The sequence below is a fragment of the Phyllobates terribilis genome, unplaced genomic scaffold (assembly GCF_046119375.1).
Source record: "Phyllobates terribilis strain yellow unplaced genomic scaffold, ASM4611937v1 Scaffold_11__3_contigs__length_659146591, whole genome shotgun sequence".
Lineage (NCBI taxonomy): Eukaryota > Metazoa > Chordata > Amphibia > Anura > Dendrobatidae > Phyllobates > Phyllobates terribilis.
The window spans coordinates 595,578,451-595,594,748 of NW_027362771.1; the positions used below are offsets into that span (position 1 = coordinate 595,578,451).

The following is a 16,298-nucleotide window of genomic DNA, read 5'->3' on the forward strand; positions in this document are numbered from 1 at the left end:
CACAAGAATATAACTACTATAATACTGCCCCTATGTACAAGAATATAACTACTATAATACTGCTCCTATGTATAAGAATATAACTACAATAATACTGCTCCTATGTACAAGAATATAACTACTATAATACTGCTCCTATGTACAAGAATATAACTACTATAATACTGCTCCTATGTACAAGAATATAACTACTATAATACTGCTCCTATGTACAAGAATATAACTACTATAATACTGCTCCTTATGTACAAGAATATAACTACTATAATACTGCCCCCTATGTACAAGAATATAACTACTATAATACTGCCCCCTATGTACAGGAATATAACTACTATAATACTGCTGCTATGTACAAGAATATAACTACTGTAATACTGCCCCCCCCCCCCTGTACAAGAATATCGCTGCTATAATACTGCCCCCTATGTACAGGAATGTAACTACTATAATACTGCCCACTATGTACAAGAATATAACTAGTATAATACTGCCCCCTATGTACAGGAATATAACTACTTTAATACTGCTCCTATGTACAAGAATATAACTACTATAATACTGCCCCCTATGGACAAGAATATAACTACTATAATACTGCCCCCTATGTACAGAAATATAACTACTATAATACTGCCCCCTATATACAAGAATATAACTACTATAATACTGCCCCCTATGTACAAGAATATAACTACTATAATACTGCTCCTATGTACAAGAATATAACTACTATAATACTGCCCCCCCCCCCCTGTACAAGAATATAACTACTATAATACTGCCCCCTATGTACAGGAATATAACTACTATAATACTGCCCCTATGTACAAGAATATAACTACTATAATACTGCCCCTATGTACAAGAATATAACTACTATAACACTGCTCCTATGTATAAGAATATAACTACTATAATACTGCCCCTATGTACAAGAATATAACTACTATAACACTGCTCCTATGTATAAGAATATAACTACTATTATACTGCTCCTATGTACAAGAATATAACTACTATAATACTGCCCCCTATGTACAAGACTATAACTACTATAATACTGCCCCCTATGTACAAGACTATAACTACTATAATACTGCCCCCTATGTACAAGAATATAACTACTATAATACTGCTCCCTATGTACAAGAATAGAACTACTATAATACTGCTCCTATGTACAAGAATATAACTACTATAATACTGCTCCTATATATAAGAATATAACTACTATAATACTGCTCCTATGTACAAGAATATAACTACTATAATACTGCTCCATATGTACAAGAATATAACTACTATAATAGTGCTCCTATGTACAAGAATATAACTACTATAATACTGCCCCTATGTACAAGAATATAACTACTATAATACTGCCCCTATGTACAAGAATATAACTACTATAATACTGCTCCTATGTGCAATAATATAACTACTATAATACTGCCCCTATGTACAAGAATATAGCTACTATAATACTGCCCCTATGTACAAGAATAACTACTATAATACTGCTCCTATGTACAAGTATATAACTACTATACTACTGCCTCCTATGTACAAGAATATAACTAGTATAATACTTCCTCCTATGTACAAGAATATATCTACTATAATACTGCCCCCTATGTACAAAAATATAACGACTATAATACTGCCCCCTATGTATAAGATTATAACTACTATAATACTGCTCCTATGTACAAGAATATAACTACTATAATACTGCCTCCTATGTACAAGAATATATCTACTATAATACTGCTCCTATGTATAAGAATATAACTACTATACTACTGCCTCCTATGTACAAGAATATAACTACTATAATACTTCCTCCTATGTACAAGAATATATCTACTATAATACTGCTCCTATGTATAAGAATATAACTACTATAATACTGCTCCTATGTATAAGATTATAACTACTATAATACTGCTCCTATGTACAAGAATATAACTACTATAATACTGCTCCTATGTACAAGAATATAACTACTATAATACTGCTCCTATGTACAAGAATATAACTACTATAATACTCCTCCTATGTACAAGAATATAACTACTATAATACTGCCCCTATGTACAATAATATATTTGCAGCAATTTCTTAGATGTTCAGTGCATCTTCAAAAAATAGTAATATTAGCAGCATTATCAACATAATTTTGTTAATACACCTTCTGTTCTTTGTATACATTTCCTACTGTCTTATGTGTCTCTACGGTGACCCCCGGTCACAATATAACTACACTGACCACACTGCCTTGTGTCTCCCCCTACAGGTGTGTGAGCTGGACATCATATTTAACTTTGAGAAGGCTTATTTTATCCTTGATGAATTCTTGATGGGAGGTGAAATCCAGGACACATCCAAGAAGAGCGTCCTGAAGGCAATAGAGCAGTCAGATATGCTACAGGAGGTGAGAATCCCTTGCGTTGCCTGCCACTAATGAATGTTGGCGCTTCCATGAACCCCCCCTTTTTTCTTGTTCGTCCCTCGCCTGGCATCTTTGTCTCCCCTCCACCCCTCCTTTCCCGTCTCCCCTCCACCCCTCCTTTTCCGTCTCCCCTCCACCCCTCCTTCCCGTCTCCCCTCCGCCCCTCCTGTCCCGTCTCCCCTCCGCCCCTCCTTTCCCGTCTTCCCTCCTTTCCCGTCTCCCCTCCGCCCCTCCTTTCCCGTCTCCCCTCCGCCCCTCCTTTCCCGTCTCCCCTCCGCCCCTCCTTTCCCGTCTTCCCTCCTTTCCCGTCTCCCCTCCGCCCCTCCTTTCCCGTCTCCCCTCCGCCCCTCCTTTCCCGTCGGCGAGGCTCTGCTCGCTCTCCCTCTCTTTGCTCTCTGAGTCTCGCTCGCTGTCTGTCTCCCCTCTCTGGCGAGGCTGGCTCGCTCTCTTGTTTCCCCTCTCTGGCGAGGCTGGCTCGCTCTCTTGTTTCCCCTCTCTGGCGAGGCTGGCTCGCTCTCTTGTTTCCCCTCTCTGGCGAGGCTGGCTCGCTCTCTTGTTTCCCCTCTCTGGCGAGGCTGGCTCGCTCTCTTGTTTCCCCTCTCTGGCGAGGCTGGCTCGCTCTCTTGTTTCCCCTCTCTGGCGAGGCTGGCTCGCTCTCTTGTTTCCCCTCTCTGGCGAGGCTGGCTCGCTCTCTTGTTTCCCCTCTCTGGCGAGGCTGGCTCGCTCTCTTGTTTCCCCTCTCTGGCGAGGCTGGCTCGCTCTCTTGTTTCCCCTCTCTGGCGAGGCTGGCTCGCTCTCTTGTTTCCCCTCTGTGGCGAGGCTGGCTCGCTCTCTTGTTTCCCCTCTGTGGCGAGGCTGGCTCGCTCTCTTGTTTCCCCTCTCTGGCGAGGCTGGCTCGCTCTCTTGTTTCCCCTCTGTGGCGAGGCTGGCTCGCTCTCTTGTTTTCCCTCTCTGGCGAGGCTGGCTCGCTCTCTTGTTTTCCCTCTGTGGCGAGGCTGGCTCGCTCTCTTGTTTCCCCTCTGTGGCGAGGCTGGCTCGCTCTCTTGTTTCCCCTCTGTGGCGAGGCTGGCTCGCTCTCTTGTTTCCCCTCTGTGGCGAGGCTGGCTCGCTCTCTTGTTTCCCCTCTGTGGCGAGGCTGGCTCGCTCTCTTGTTTCCCCTCTGTGGCGAGGCTGGCTCGCTCTCTTGTTTCCCCTCTGTGGCGAGGCTGGCTCGCTCTCTTGTTTCCCCTCTGTGGCGAGGCTGGCTCGCTCTCTTGTTTCCCCTCTGTGGCGAGGCTGGCTCGCTCTGTTGTTTCCCCTCTGTGGCGAGGCTCGCGTTGTCTTGCTCTCTTGTTACACTGGTCTCTTCAGTTTCCTGTCTCGTTCGCTCTCCGCCCCCTCTCTGGTGAGTCTCGCTCGCTCTCCGCCCCCTCTCTGGTGAGTCTCGCTCGCTCTCCGCCCCCTCTCTGGTGAGTCTCGCTCGCTCTCCGCCCCCTCTCTGGTGAGTCTCGCTCGCTCTCCGCCCCCTCTCTGGTGAGTCTCGCTCGCTCTCCGCCCCCTCTCTGGTGAGTCTCGCTCGCTCTCCGCCCCCTCTCTGGTGAGTCTCGCTCGCTCTCCGCCCCCTCTCTGGTGAGTCTCGCTCGCTCTCCGCCCCCTCTCTGGTGAGTCTCGCTCGCTCTCCGCCCCCTCTCTGGTGAGTCTCGCTCGCTCTCCGCCCCCTCTCTGGTGAGTCTCGCTCGCTCTCCGCCCCCTCTCTGGTGAGTCTCGCTCGCCCTCGGCCCCCTCTCTGGTGAGTCTCGCTCGCCCTCGGCCCCCTCTCTGGTGAGTCTCGCTCGCCCTCGGCCCCCTCTCTGGTGAGTCTCGCTCGCCCTCGGCCCCCTCTCTGGTGAGTCTCGCTCGCCCTCGGCCCCCTCTCTGGTGAGTCTCGCTCGCCCTCGGCCCCCTCTCTGGTGAGTCTCGCTCGCCCTCGGCCCCCTCTCTGGTGAGTCTCGCTCGCCCTCGGCCCCCTCTCTGGTGAGTCTCGCTCGCCCTCGGCCCCCTCTCTGGTGAGTCTCGCTCGCCCTCGGCCCCCTCTCTGGTGAGTCTCGCTCGCCCTCGGCCCCCTCTCTGGTGAGTCTCGCTCGCCCTCGGCCCCCTCTCTGGTGAGTCTCGCTCGCCCTCGGCCCCCTCTCTGGTGAGTCTCGCTCGCCCTCGGCCCCCTCTCTGGTGAGTCTCGCTCGCCCTCGGCCCCCTCTCTGGTGAGTCTCGCTCGCCCTCGGCCCCCTCTCTGGTGAGTCTCGCTCGCCCTCGGCCCCCTCTCTGGTGAGTCTCGCTCGCCCTCGGCCCCCTCTCTGGTGAGTCTCGCTCGCCCTCGGCCCCCTCTCTGGTGAGTCTCGCTCGCCCTCGGCCCCCTCTCTGGTGAGTCTCGCTCGCCCTCGGCCCCCTCTCTGGTGAGTCTCGCTCGCCCTCGGCCCCCTCTCTGGTGAGTCTCGCTCGCCCTCGGCCCCCTCTCTGGTGAGTCTCGCTCGCCCTCGGCCCCCTCTCTGGTGAGTCTCGCTCGCCCTCGGCCCCCTCTCTGGTGAGTCTCGCTCGCCCTCGGCCCCCTCTCTGGTGAGTCTCGCCCGCCCTCGGCCCCCTCTCTGGTGAGTCTCGCCCGCCCTCGGCCCCCTCTCTGGTGAGTCTCGCCCGCCCTCGGCCCCCTCTCTGGTGAGTCTCGCCCCCCTCTCTGGTGAGTCTCGGCCCCCTCTCTGGTGAGTCTCGGCCCCCTCTCTGGTGAGTCTCGGCCCCCTCTCTGGTGAGTCTCGGCCCCCTCTCTGGTGAGTCTCGCCCGCCCTCGGCCCCCTCTCTGGTGAGTCTCGGCCCCCTCTCTGGTGAGTCTCGGCCCCCTCTCTGGTGAGTCTCGGCCCCCTCTCTGGTGAGTCTCGCCCGCCCTCGGCCCCCTCTCTGGTGAGTCTCGCCCGCCCTCGGCCCCCTCTCTGGTGAGTCTCGGGTTGTCAGCTCTCTTGTTACACTGGTCTCTCTCGTTTCCTTTGTGTCTCCCTCGCTCGCTCTCCCTCTCTCTGCTCTCTGGTGAGTCTCGCTCGCTCTCCGGTGAGTCTCGGGTTGTCTCGCTCTCTTGTTACACTGGTCTCTCTCGTTTCCTTTGTGTCTCCCTCGCTCGCTCTCCTTCTCTCTGCTCTCTGGTGAGTCTCGCTCGCTCTCCGGTGAGTCTCGGGTTGTCTCGCTCTCTTGTTACACTGGTCTCTCTCGTTTCCTTTGTGTCTCCCTCGCTCGCTCTCCCTCTCTCTGCTCTCTGGTGAGTCTCGCTTGCTCTCCGGTGAGTCTCGGGTTGTCTCGCTCTCTTGTTACACTGGTCTCTCTCGTTTCCTTTGTGTTTCCCTCGCTCGCTCTCCCTCTCTCTGCTCTCTGGTGAGTCTCGCTCGCTCTCCGGTGAGTCTCGGGTTGTCTCGCTCTCTTGTTACACTGGTCTCTCTCGTTTCCTTTGTGTCTCCCTCGCTCGCTCTCCCTCTCTCTGCTCTCTGGTGAGTCTCGCTCGCTCTCCGGTGAGTCTCGGGTTGTCTCGCTCTCTTGTTACACTGGTCTCTCTCGTTTCCTTTGTGTCTCCCTCGCTCGCTCTCCCTCTCTCTGGTGAGTCTCGCTCGCTCTCCGGTGAGTCTCGGGTTGTCTCGCTCTCTTGTTACACTGGTCTCTCTCGTTTCCTTTGTGTCTCCCTCGCTCTCTCTCCCTCTCTCTGCTCTCTGGTGAGTCTCGCTCGCTCTCCGGTGAGTCTCGGGTTGTCTCGCTCTCTTGTTACACTGGTCTCTCTAGTTTCCTTTGTGTTTCCCTCGCTCGCTCTCCCTCTCTCTGCTCTCTGGTGAGTCTCGCTCGCTCTCCGGTGAGTCTCGGGTTGTCTCGCTCTGTTACACTGGTCTCTCTAGTTTCCTTTGTGTCTCCCTCGCTCGCTCTCCCTCTCTCTGCTCTCTGGTGAGTCTCGCTCGCTCTCCGGTGAGTCTCGGGTTGTCTCGCTCTCTTGTTACACTGGTCTCTCTCGTTTCCTTTGTGTTTCCCTCGCTCGCTCTCCCTCTCTCTGCTCTCTGGTGAGTCTCGCTCGCTCTCCGGTGAGTCTCGGGTTGTCTCGCTCTCTTGTTACACTGGTCTCTCTCGTTTCCTTTGTGTCTCCCTCGCTCGCTCTCCCTCTCTCTGGTGAGTCTCGGGTTGTCTTGCTCTCTTGTTACACTGGTCTCTCTCGTTTCCTTTGTGTCTCCCTCGCTCGCTCTCCCTCTCTCTGCTCTCTGGTGAGTCTCGCTCGCTCTCCGGTGAGTCTCGGGTTGTCTCGCTCTCTTGTTACACTGGTCTCTCTAGTTTCCTTTCTGTCTCCCTCGCTCGCTCTCCGTCCCCTCTCTGGTGAGTCTCGCTCGCTCTCCGGTGAGTCTCGGGTTGTCTCGCTCTCTTGTTACACTGGTCTCTCTCGTTTCCTTTGTGTCTCCCTCGCTCGCTCTCCCTCTCTCTGCTCTCTGGTGAGTCTCGCTCGCTCTCCGGTGAGTCTCGGGTTGTCTCACTCTTGTTACACTGGTCTCTCTCGTTTCCTTTGTGTCTCCCTCGCTCTCTCTCCCTCTCTCTGCTCTCTGGTGAGTCTCGCTCGCTCTCCGGTGAGTCTCGGGTTGTCTCGCTCTCTTGTTACACTGGTCTCTCTCGTTTCCTTTGTGTCTCCCTCGCTCGCTCTCCCTCTCTCTGCTCTCTGGTGAGTCTCGCTCGCTCTCCGGTGAGTCTCGGGTTGTCTCGCTCTCTTGTTACACTGGTCTCTCTCGTTTCCTTTGTGTCTCCCTCGCTCGCTCTCCCTCTCTCTGCTCTCTGGTGAGTCTCGCTCGCTCTCCGGTGAGTCTCGGGTTGTCTCGCTCTCTTGTTACACTGGTCTCTCTCGTTTCCTTTGTGTCTCCCTCGCTCGCTCTCCCTCTCTCTGCTCTCTGGTGAGTCTCGCTCGCTCTCCGGTGAGTCTCGGGTTGTCTCGCTCTCTTGTTACACTGGTCTCTCTAGTTTCCTTTGTGTTTCCCTCGCTCGCTCTCCCTCTCTCTGGTGAGTCTCGCTCGCTCTCTTGTTACACTGGTCTCTCTCGTTTCCTTTGTGTCTCCCTCGCTCGCTCTCCCTCTCTCTGCTCTCTGGTGAGTCTCGCTCGCTCTCCGGTGAGTCTCGGGTTGTCTCGCTCTCTTGTTACACTGGTCTCTCTAGTTTCCTTTCTGTCTCCCTCGCTCGCTCTCCGTCCCCTCTCTGGTGAGTCTCGCTCGCTCTCCGGTGAGTCTCGGGTTGTCTCGCTCTCTTGTTACACTGGTCTTTCTCGTTTCCTTTGTGTCTCCCTCGCTCGCTCTCCCTCTCTCTGCTCTCTGGTGAGTCTCGCTCGCTCTCCGGTGAGTCTCGGGTTGTCTCACTCTTGTTACACTGGTCTCTCTCGTTTCCTTTGTGTCTCCCTCGCTCTCTCTCGCTCGCTCTCCGGTGAGTCTCGCGTTGTCTCGCTCTCTTGTTACACTGGTCTCTCTCGTTTCCTTTGTGTCTCCCTCGCTCGCTCTCCCTCTCTCTGCTCTCTGGTGAGTCTCGCTCGCTCTCCGGTGAGTCTCGGGTTGTCTCGCTCTCTTGTTACACTGGTCTCTCTCGTTTCCTTTGTGTCTCCCTCGCTCTCTCTCCCTCTCTCTGCTCTCTGGTGAGTCTCGCTCGCTCTCCGGTGAGTCTCGGGTTGTCTCGCTCTCTTGTTACACTGGTCTCTCTCGTTTCCTTTGTGTCTCCCTCGCTCGCTCTCCCTCTCTCTGGTGAGTCTCGCTCGCTCTCTTGTTACACTGGTCTCTCTCGTTTCCTTTGTGTCTCCCTCGCTCGCTCTCCCTCTCTCTGCTCTCTGGTGAGTCTCGCTCGCTCTCCGGTGAGTCTCGGGTTGTCTCGCTCTCTTGTTACACTGGTCTCTCTAGTTTCCTTTCTGTCTCCCTCGCTCGCTCTCCGTCCCCTCTCTGGTGAGTCTCGCTCGCTCTCCGGTGAGTCTCGGGTTGTCTCGCTCTCTTGTTACACTGGTCTTTCTCGTTTCCTTTGTGTCTCCCTCGCTCGCTCTCCCTCTCTCTGCTCTCTGGTGAGTCTCGCTCGCTCTCCGGTGAGTCTCGGGTTGTCTCACTCTTGTTACACTGGTCTCTCTCGTTTCCTTTGTGTCTCCCTCGCTCTCTCTCGCTCGCTCTCCGGTGAGTCTCGCGTTGTCTCGCTCTCTTGTTACACTGGTCTCTCTCGTTTCCTTTGTGTCTCCCTCGCTCGCTCTCCCTCTCTCTGCTCTCTGGTGAGTCTCGCTCGCTCTCCGGTGAGTCTCGGGTTGTCTCGCTCTCTTGTTACACTGGTCTCTCTCGTTTCCTTTGTGTCTCCCTCGCTCTCTCTCCCTCTCTCTGCTCTCTGGTGAGTCTCGCTCGCTCTCCGGTGAGTCTCGGGTTGTCTCGCTCTCTTGTTACACTGGTCTCTCTCGTTTCCTTTGTGTCTCCCTCGCTCTCTCTCCCTCTCTCTGCTCTCTGGTGAGTCTCGCTCGCTCTCCGGTGAGTCTCGGGTTGTCTCGCTCTCTTGTTACACTGGTCTCTCTCGTTTCCTTTGTGTCTCCCTCGCTCTCTCTCCCTCTCTCTGCTCTCTGGTGAGTCTCGCTCGCTCTCCGGTGAGTCTCGGGTTGTCTCGCTCTCTTGTTACACTGGTCTCTCTCGTTTCCTTTGTGTCTCCCTCGCTCGCTCCCTCGCTCCCCCACCCCTTTCTCTGCAGTGGATGAATCACCCATCTCTTGTCCTGTCACAGCTCACTGACTCCCACCCACTCACTTTCATCACAAGAAATTTCCACACTGGAGATAGAGTGGGAGGGAGGGAGATAAAGAGTGTGTGTCGTGGGGAGATTACGAAGGAGCGGGTGGGGGGATTATATAGAGTGGGGGGCCGAACCTCAGTAGTAGGGACATGCGGCGGATCAGGTGTGTGCGCCATTCACAGCTTGTATGAGATGATGAATGGGAAGCAGAAGCATTAATGATCCGCGGTAGGGTGGGGGCGCCACATATCCGTACGACAGGGGGAAATGAAGGCAGCGGTGATGATGATGATCTATGAGCCGAGGAGAGGGGCCGTCAGTGATAAATGGTGAAACCGGGGGTTATTAATGATTATAGGGACGGCAGGAGCCGGACGCTGATCGGTAGCCACAGGGCGATGATAGCAAAACGCTGAATGACAAGGAGACGTCATGGACCCTCATTCCTAGTGTTAGCCGGACCCCCTACAATCAGACAGGATATGCAGACTCCCACAGTCACAGGAGACCCCACTATAATAATACTTATGTACATTATGCTGCAGAACTTCATAATACCTCAGCTGCTGCAGAACCTCAGCGCACGCGGCACCTCAGCGCACGCAGCACCTCAGCACACGCAGCACCTCAGCTGCTGCAGAACCTCAGTACTCACAGCACCTCAGCACACGCGGCACCTCAGCGCACACAGCACCTCAGCTGCTGCAGAACCTCAGTACTCACAGCACCTCAGCGCACGCGGCACCTCAGCGCACACAGCACCTCAGCTGCTGCAGAACCTCAGTACTCACAGCACCTCGGCGCACGCGGCACCTCAGCGCACGCAGCACCTCAGCGCACGCAGCACCTCAGCTGCTGCAGAACCTCAGTACTCACAGCACCTCAGCGCACGCGGCACCTCAGCGCACGCGGCACCTCAGCTGCTGCAGAACCTCAGTACTCACAGCACCTCAGCGCACGCGGCACCTCAGCACGCGGCACCTCAGCTGCTGCAGAACCTCAATACTCACAGCACCTCAGTGCACGCGGCACCTCAGCGCACACAGTGGAAGGAGAGAAAGGCATAAAACACTGAATAAACATTACACACAATGTATGAGAGCACCGAGGTGACGAACATCCATTTACCCATAGCCAGACACTGGGATGAGGTGACTTGGACATTACCATAGGGGCGTTCACACTGTATGATGATCCTGGTCACTATTACCTTGCTGTGTATACAGGCTGTCAATCACCCGATCAATGTGCTGACGTCTCGTTCATTGGGTGAAATGATCTGTTATGCAGCATATGTGTCCGTGTACACCGGACCCGTGCTGCCGAGCACCATAGCGGCCTCCGCGCACTCGGCACTCTCCTATATCGCTCAGTGTGCATCGTTTGCTCTGGTCTGCCTGGCTATTTTAAAAGATTAGGTAATCTGAGTTACATCCTGTATTATACTCCGGAGCTGCACTCACTATTCTGCTAGTAGAGTCACTGTGTACAAACCTTACATTACTGATCTTGTACTGATCCTAAGTTACATCATGTTTATACCCCAGAGCTGCACTCACTATTCTGCTGGTGCAGTCACTATGAACATACATTACATTACTGATCCTGAGTTACATCATGTTTATACCCCAGAGCTGCATTCACAATTCTGCTGGTGCAGTCACTGTGTACATACATTACTGATCCTGTACTGATCCTGAGTTACATCCTGTATTATACTCCAGAGCTGCACTCACTATTCTGCTGGTGCAGTCACTGTGTACATACATTACATTACTGATCCTGAGTTACATCCTGTATTATACTCCAGAGCTGCACTCACTATTCTGCTGGTGCAGTCACTGTGTACATACATTACATTACTGATCCTGAGTTACATCCTGTATTATACACCAGAGCTGCACTCACTATTCTGCTGGTGCAGTCACTGTGTACATACATTACTGATTCTGTACTGATCCTGAGTTACATCCTGTATTATGCTCCAGAGCTGCACTCACTATTCTGCTGGTGCAGTCACTGTGTACATACATTACTGATCCTGAGTTACATCCTGTATTATACTCCAGAGCTGCACTCACTATTCTGCTGGTGCAGTCACTGTGTACATACATTACATTACTGATCCTGAGTTACCTCCTGTATTATACTCCAGAGCTGCACTCACTATTCTGCTGGTGCAGTCACTGTGTACATACATTACATTACTGATCCTGACTTACATCCTGTATTATGCTCCAGAGCTGCACTCAATATTCTGCTGGTGCAGTCACTGTGTACATACATTACATTACTGATCCTGAGTTACATCCTGTATTATACTCCAGAGCTGCACTCACTATTCTGCTGGTGCAGTCACTGTGTACATACATTACATTACTGATCCTGAGTTATATCCTGTATTATACTCCAGAGCTGCACTCACTATTCTGCTGGTGCAGTCACTGTGTACATACATTACTGATCCTGAGTTACCTCCTGTATTATACTTCAGAGCTGCACTCACTATTCTGCTGGTGCAGTCACTGTGTACATACATTACATTACTGATCCTGAGTTACCTCCTGTATTATACTCCAGAGCTGCACTCACTATTCTGCTGGTCTGTCACTGTGTACATACATTACATTACTGATCCTGAGTTACATCCTGTATTATACTCCAGAGCTGCACTCTCTATTCTGCTGGTGCAGTCACTGTGTCCATACATTACATTACTGATCCTGAGTTACATCCTGTGTTATGCTCCAGAGCTGCACTCACTATTCTGCTGGTGCAGTCACTGTGTACATACATTACTGATCCTGAGTTACCTCCTGTATTATACTCCAGAGCTGCACTCACTATTCTGCTGGTGCAGTCACTATGTACATACATTACATTACTGATCCTGAGTTACATCCTGTGTTATGCTCCAGAGCTGCACTCACTATTCTGCTGGTGCAGTCACTGTGTACATACATTACATTACTGATCCTGAGTTATATCCTGTATTATACTCCAGAGCTGCACTCACTATTCTGCTGGTGCAGTCACTGTGTACATACATTACTGATCCTGAGTTACCTCCTGTATTATACTTCAGAGCTGCACTCAATATTCTGCTGGTGCAGTCACTGTGTACATACATTACATTACTGATCCTGAGTTACCTACTGTATTATACTCCAGAGCTGCACTCACTATTCTGCTGGTCTGTCACTGTGTACATACATTACATTACTGATCCTGAGTTACATCCTGTATTATACTCCAGAGCTGCACTCACTATTCTGCTGGTGCAGTCACTGTGTACACACATTACATTACTGATCCTGAGTTACATCCTGTGTTATGCTCCAGAGCTGCACTCACTATTCTGCTGGTGCAGTCACTGTGTACATACATTACTGATCCTGAGTTACCTCCTGTATTATACTCCAGAGCTGCACTCACTATTCTGCTGGTGCAGTCACTATGTACATACATTACATTACTGATCCTGAGTTACATCCTGTATTATACTCCAGAGCTGCACCCACTATTCTGCTGGTGCAGTCACTGTGTACATACATTACATTACTGATCCTGAGTTACCTCCTGTATTATACTCCAGAGCTGCACTCACTATTCTGCTGGTGCAGTCACTGTGTACATACATTACATTACTGATCCTGAGTTATATCCTGTATTATACTCCAGAGCTGCACTCACTATTCTGCTGGTGCAGTCACTGTGTACATACATTACATTACTGATCCTGAGTTACATTCTGTATTATACTCCAGAGCTGCACTCACTATTCTGCTGGTGCAGTCACTGTGTACATACATTACATTACTGATCCTGAGTTACATCCTGTATTATACTCCAGAGCTGCACTCACTATTCTGCTGGTGCAGTCACTGTGTACATACATTACATTACTGATCCTGAGTTACATCCTGTATTATACTCCAGAGCTGCACTCACTATTCTGTTGGTGCAGTCACTGTGCACATACATTACATTACTGATCCTGAGTTACATCCTGTATTATACTCCAGAGCTGCACTCACTATTCTGCTGGTGCAGTCACTGTGTACATACATTACATTACTGATCCTGAGTTACATCCTGTATTATCCTCCAGAGCTGCACTCACTATTCTGCTGGTGCAGTCACTGTGTACATACATTACATTACTGATCCTGAGTTACATCCTGTATTATCCTCCAGAGCTGCACTCATTATTCTGCTGGTGCAGTCACTGTGTACATACATTACATTACTGATCCTGAGTTACATCCTGTATTATACTCCAGAGCTGCACTCACTATTCTGTTGGTGCAGTCACTGTGCACATACATTACATTACTGATCCTGAGTTACATCCTGTATTATACTCCAGAGCTGCACTCACTATTCTGTTGGTGCAGTCACTGTGTACATACATTACATTACTGATCCTGAGTTACATCATGTATTATACTCCAGAGCTGCACTCACTATTCTGCTGGTGCAGTCACTGTGTACATACATTACATTACTGATCCTGAGTTACATCCTGTATTATACACCAGAGCTGCACTCACTATTCTGCTGGTGCAGTCACTGTGTACATACATTACATTACTGATCCTGAGTTACATCCTGTATTATACTCCAGAGCTGCACTCACTATTCTGCTGGTGCAGTCACTGTGTACATACATTACATTACTGATCCTGAGTTACATCCTGTATTATCCTCCAGAGCTGCACTCACTATTCTGCTGGTGCAGTCACTGTGTACATACATTACATTACTGATCCTGAGTTACATCCTGTATTATACTCCAGAGCTGCACTCACTATTCTGCTGGTGCAGTCACTGTGTACATACGTTACATTACTGATCCTGAGTTACATCCTGTATTATACCCCAGAGCTGCACTCACTATTGTGCTGGTGCAGTCACTGTGTACATACATTACATTACTGATCCTGAGTTACATCCTGTATTATACTCCAGAGCTGCACTCACTATTCTGCTGGTGCAGTCACTGTGTACATACATTACATTACTGATCCTGAGTTACCTCCTGTATTATACTCCAGAGCTGCACTCACTATTCTGCTGGTGCAGTCACTGTGTACATACATTACATTACTGATCCTGAGTTACCTCCTGTATTATACTCTAGAGCTGCACTCACTATACTGCTGGTGCAGTCACTGTGTACATACATTACATTACTGATCCTGAGTTACATCCTGTATTATACTCCAGAGCTGCACTCACTATTCTGCTGGAGCAGTCACTGTGTACATACATTACATTACTGATCCTGAGTTACATCCTGTATTATACTCCAGAGCTGCACTCACTATTCTGCTGGTGCAGTCACTGTGTACATACATTACTGATCCTGAGTTACCTCCTGTATTATACTCCAGAGCTGCACTCACTATTCTGCTGGAGCAGTCACTGTGTACATACATTACATTACTGATCCTGAGTTACATCCTGTATTATACTCCAGAGCTGCACTCACTATTCTGCTGGTGCAGTCACTGTGTACATACATTACATTACTGATCCTGAGTTACATCCTGTATTATACTCCAGAGCTGCGCTCACTATTCTGCTGCTGCAGTCACTGTGTACATACATTACATTACTGATCCTGAGTTACATCCTGTATTATACCCCAGAGCTGCACTCCCTATTCTGCTGGTGCAGTCACTGTGTACATACATTACATTACTGATCCTGAGTTACATCCTGTATTATACCCCAGAGCTATACTCACTATTCTGCTGGTGCAGTCACTGTGTACATACATTACATTACTGATCCTGAGTTACATCCTGTATTATACTCCAGAGCTGCACTCACTATTCTGCTGGTGCAGTCACTGTGTACATACATTACATTACTGATCCTGAGTTACATCCTGTATTATACTCCAGAGCTGCGCTCACTATTCTGCTGGTGGCGTCGCTGTGTGATGGGGTTGGGGCGGGGGCCTGCTGCCTGTGTCTGACCCCATGTTCTGTTTCTCGGCAGGAGGATGAGTCTCCGCGGAGCGTTCTAGAAGAGATGGGACTGGCTTGATACAGAGGATACCTCCTGCCTGTTTTTTTTGTGACCCAATCCTTTTCCATGTCCCCAGTTCTGACATTCCTCACACTGTACAATCACTGCAGGATCTCCTGGACCGGCACACGCACACACTCCGCCATAGTCCTGTGTCTGTCTGTGCGTAGCTGCTTGTATTTTTTGTTTTTTTTCACCGTCTGCAAGCAAAAATAAAGGGACCAATTGCACTTTTCAATCCGCTCCTCCCTTCCCCCACCCTACAAAACGCGTAGGGACACATAACGTAACACTTTTTTGTATACAGTCGGTTGCGGCACGTGATATTGATTTTTTTTTTTTTTTTTTTTTTTTTAATATATATATATTTTTGGTGATGGGCTCTTCTGTTTCCGCTCCGAAATCTCTCACTTGCTGAATTATTATCCTAAAAGAATTGTGGACGGCAGGAGGGGTGGACCACTTCCCCCCCCCCCCCCCCCTATCAGCGCCGGTTCTTCAAGACGTTCTTGACACCCCCACTCATCCCCACCACCACACGAACTTCTGGAATAAAACATGAATGCTGCTATCTGACCCCCCGCTTCATGTTAGTTCCTCCAGTCTTGTGCAGGTTTGCTGGGTGTTACTGGGGTGGGGAAGAAAAATATATTGGTAACTGGAAACAGTCAACAAGCTGGGTCTTCAATCTACAGAAAAATTGTGACACTTATGCAATATCCACATGACGTAGCTTTCCCAACTCGATTGTAATCAACAAACGTAGATTATGTGGAATTATAGATCCGTGAACAGCAACTTGATGACTGTTTCCCGATTAGGATTTTCATATTCTTTTGTCTCTTTATCCACACAGAAGAAGTTTTAAACAATGATGAATTAAAAAAAAAGTTTCATCTCATAGACTCCTACTACAAAGGGCAAAATCAAAAGCATCTGCTTCTTGATGGTTTCCAGGTAGAAATGTTATAGTTTTTTATATATATATATATATAACAACTGCACAAGATGAGCTTTAATCAGGATAAAATGGTAATTTTATAACTATGTGAAATGTTTC

At 49.9% G+C, this 16,298-nt stretch overlaps 1 protein-coding gene across 1 annotated transcript in view; it reads left to right on the forward strand.

Annotated features, from left to right (window-relative positions):
* Window positions 1-15,476, forward strand: part of AP1S1 (adaptor related protein complex 1 subunit sigma 1) — a 51,620-nt gene extending 36,144 nt beyond the window's left edge. Inside the window, exons 4-5 of the mRNA XM_073654414.1 lie at window positions 2,300-2,437; window positions 15,209-15,476. Coding sequence (XP_073510515.1) covers window positions 2,300-2,437; window positions 15,209-15,256 — 186 coding nt within the window. The 3' untranslated portion in view covers window positions 15,257-15,476. The remainder of the gene's footprint in view (window positions 1-2,299; window positions 2,438-15,208) is intronic.
* Window positions 15,477-16,298: the final 822 nt, after the last annotated feature.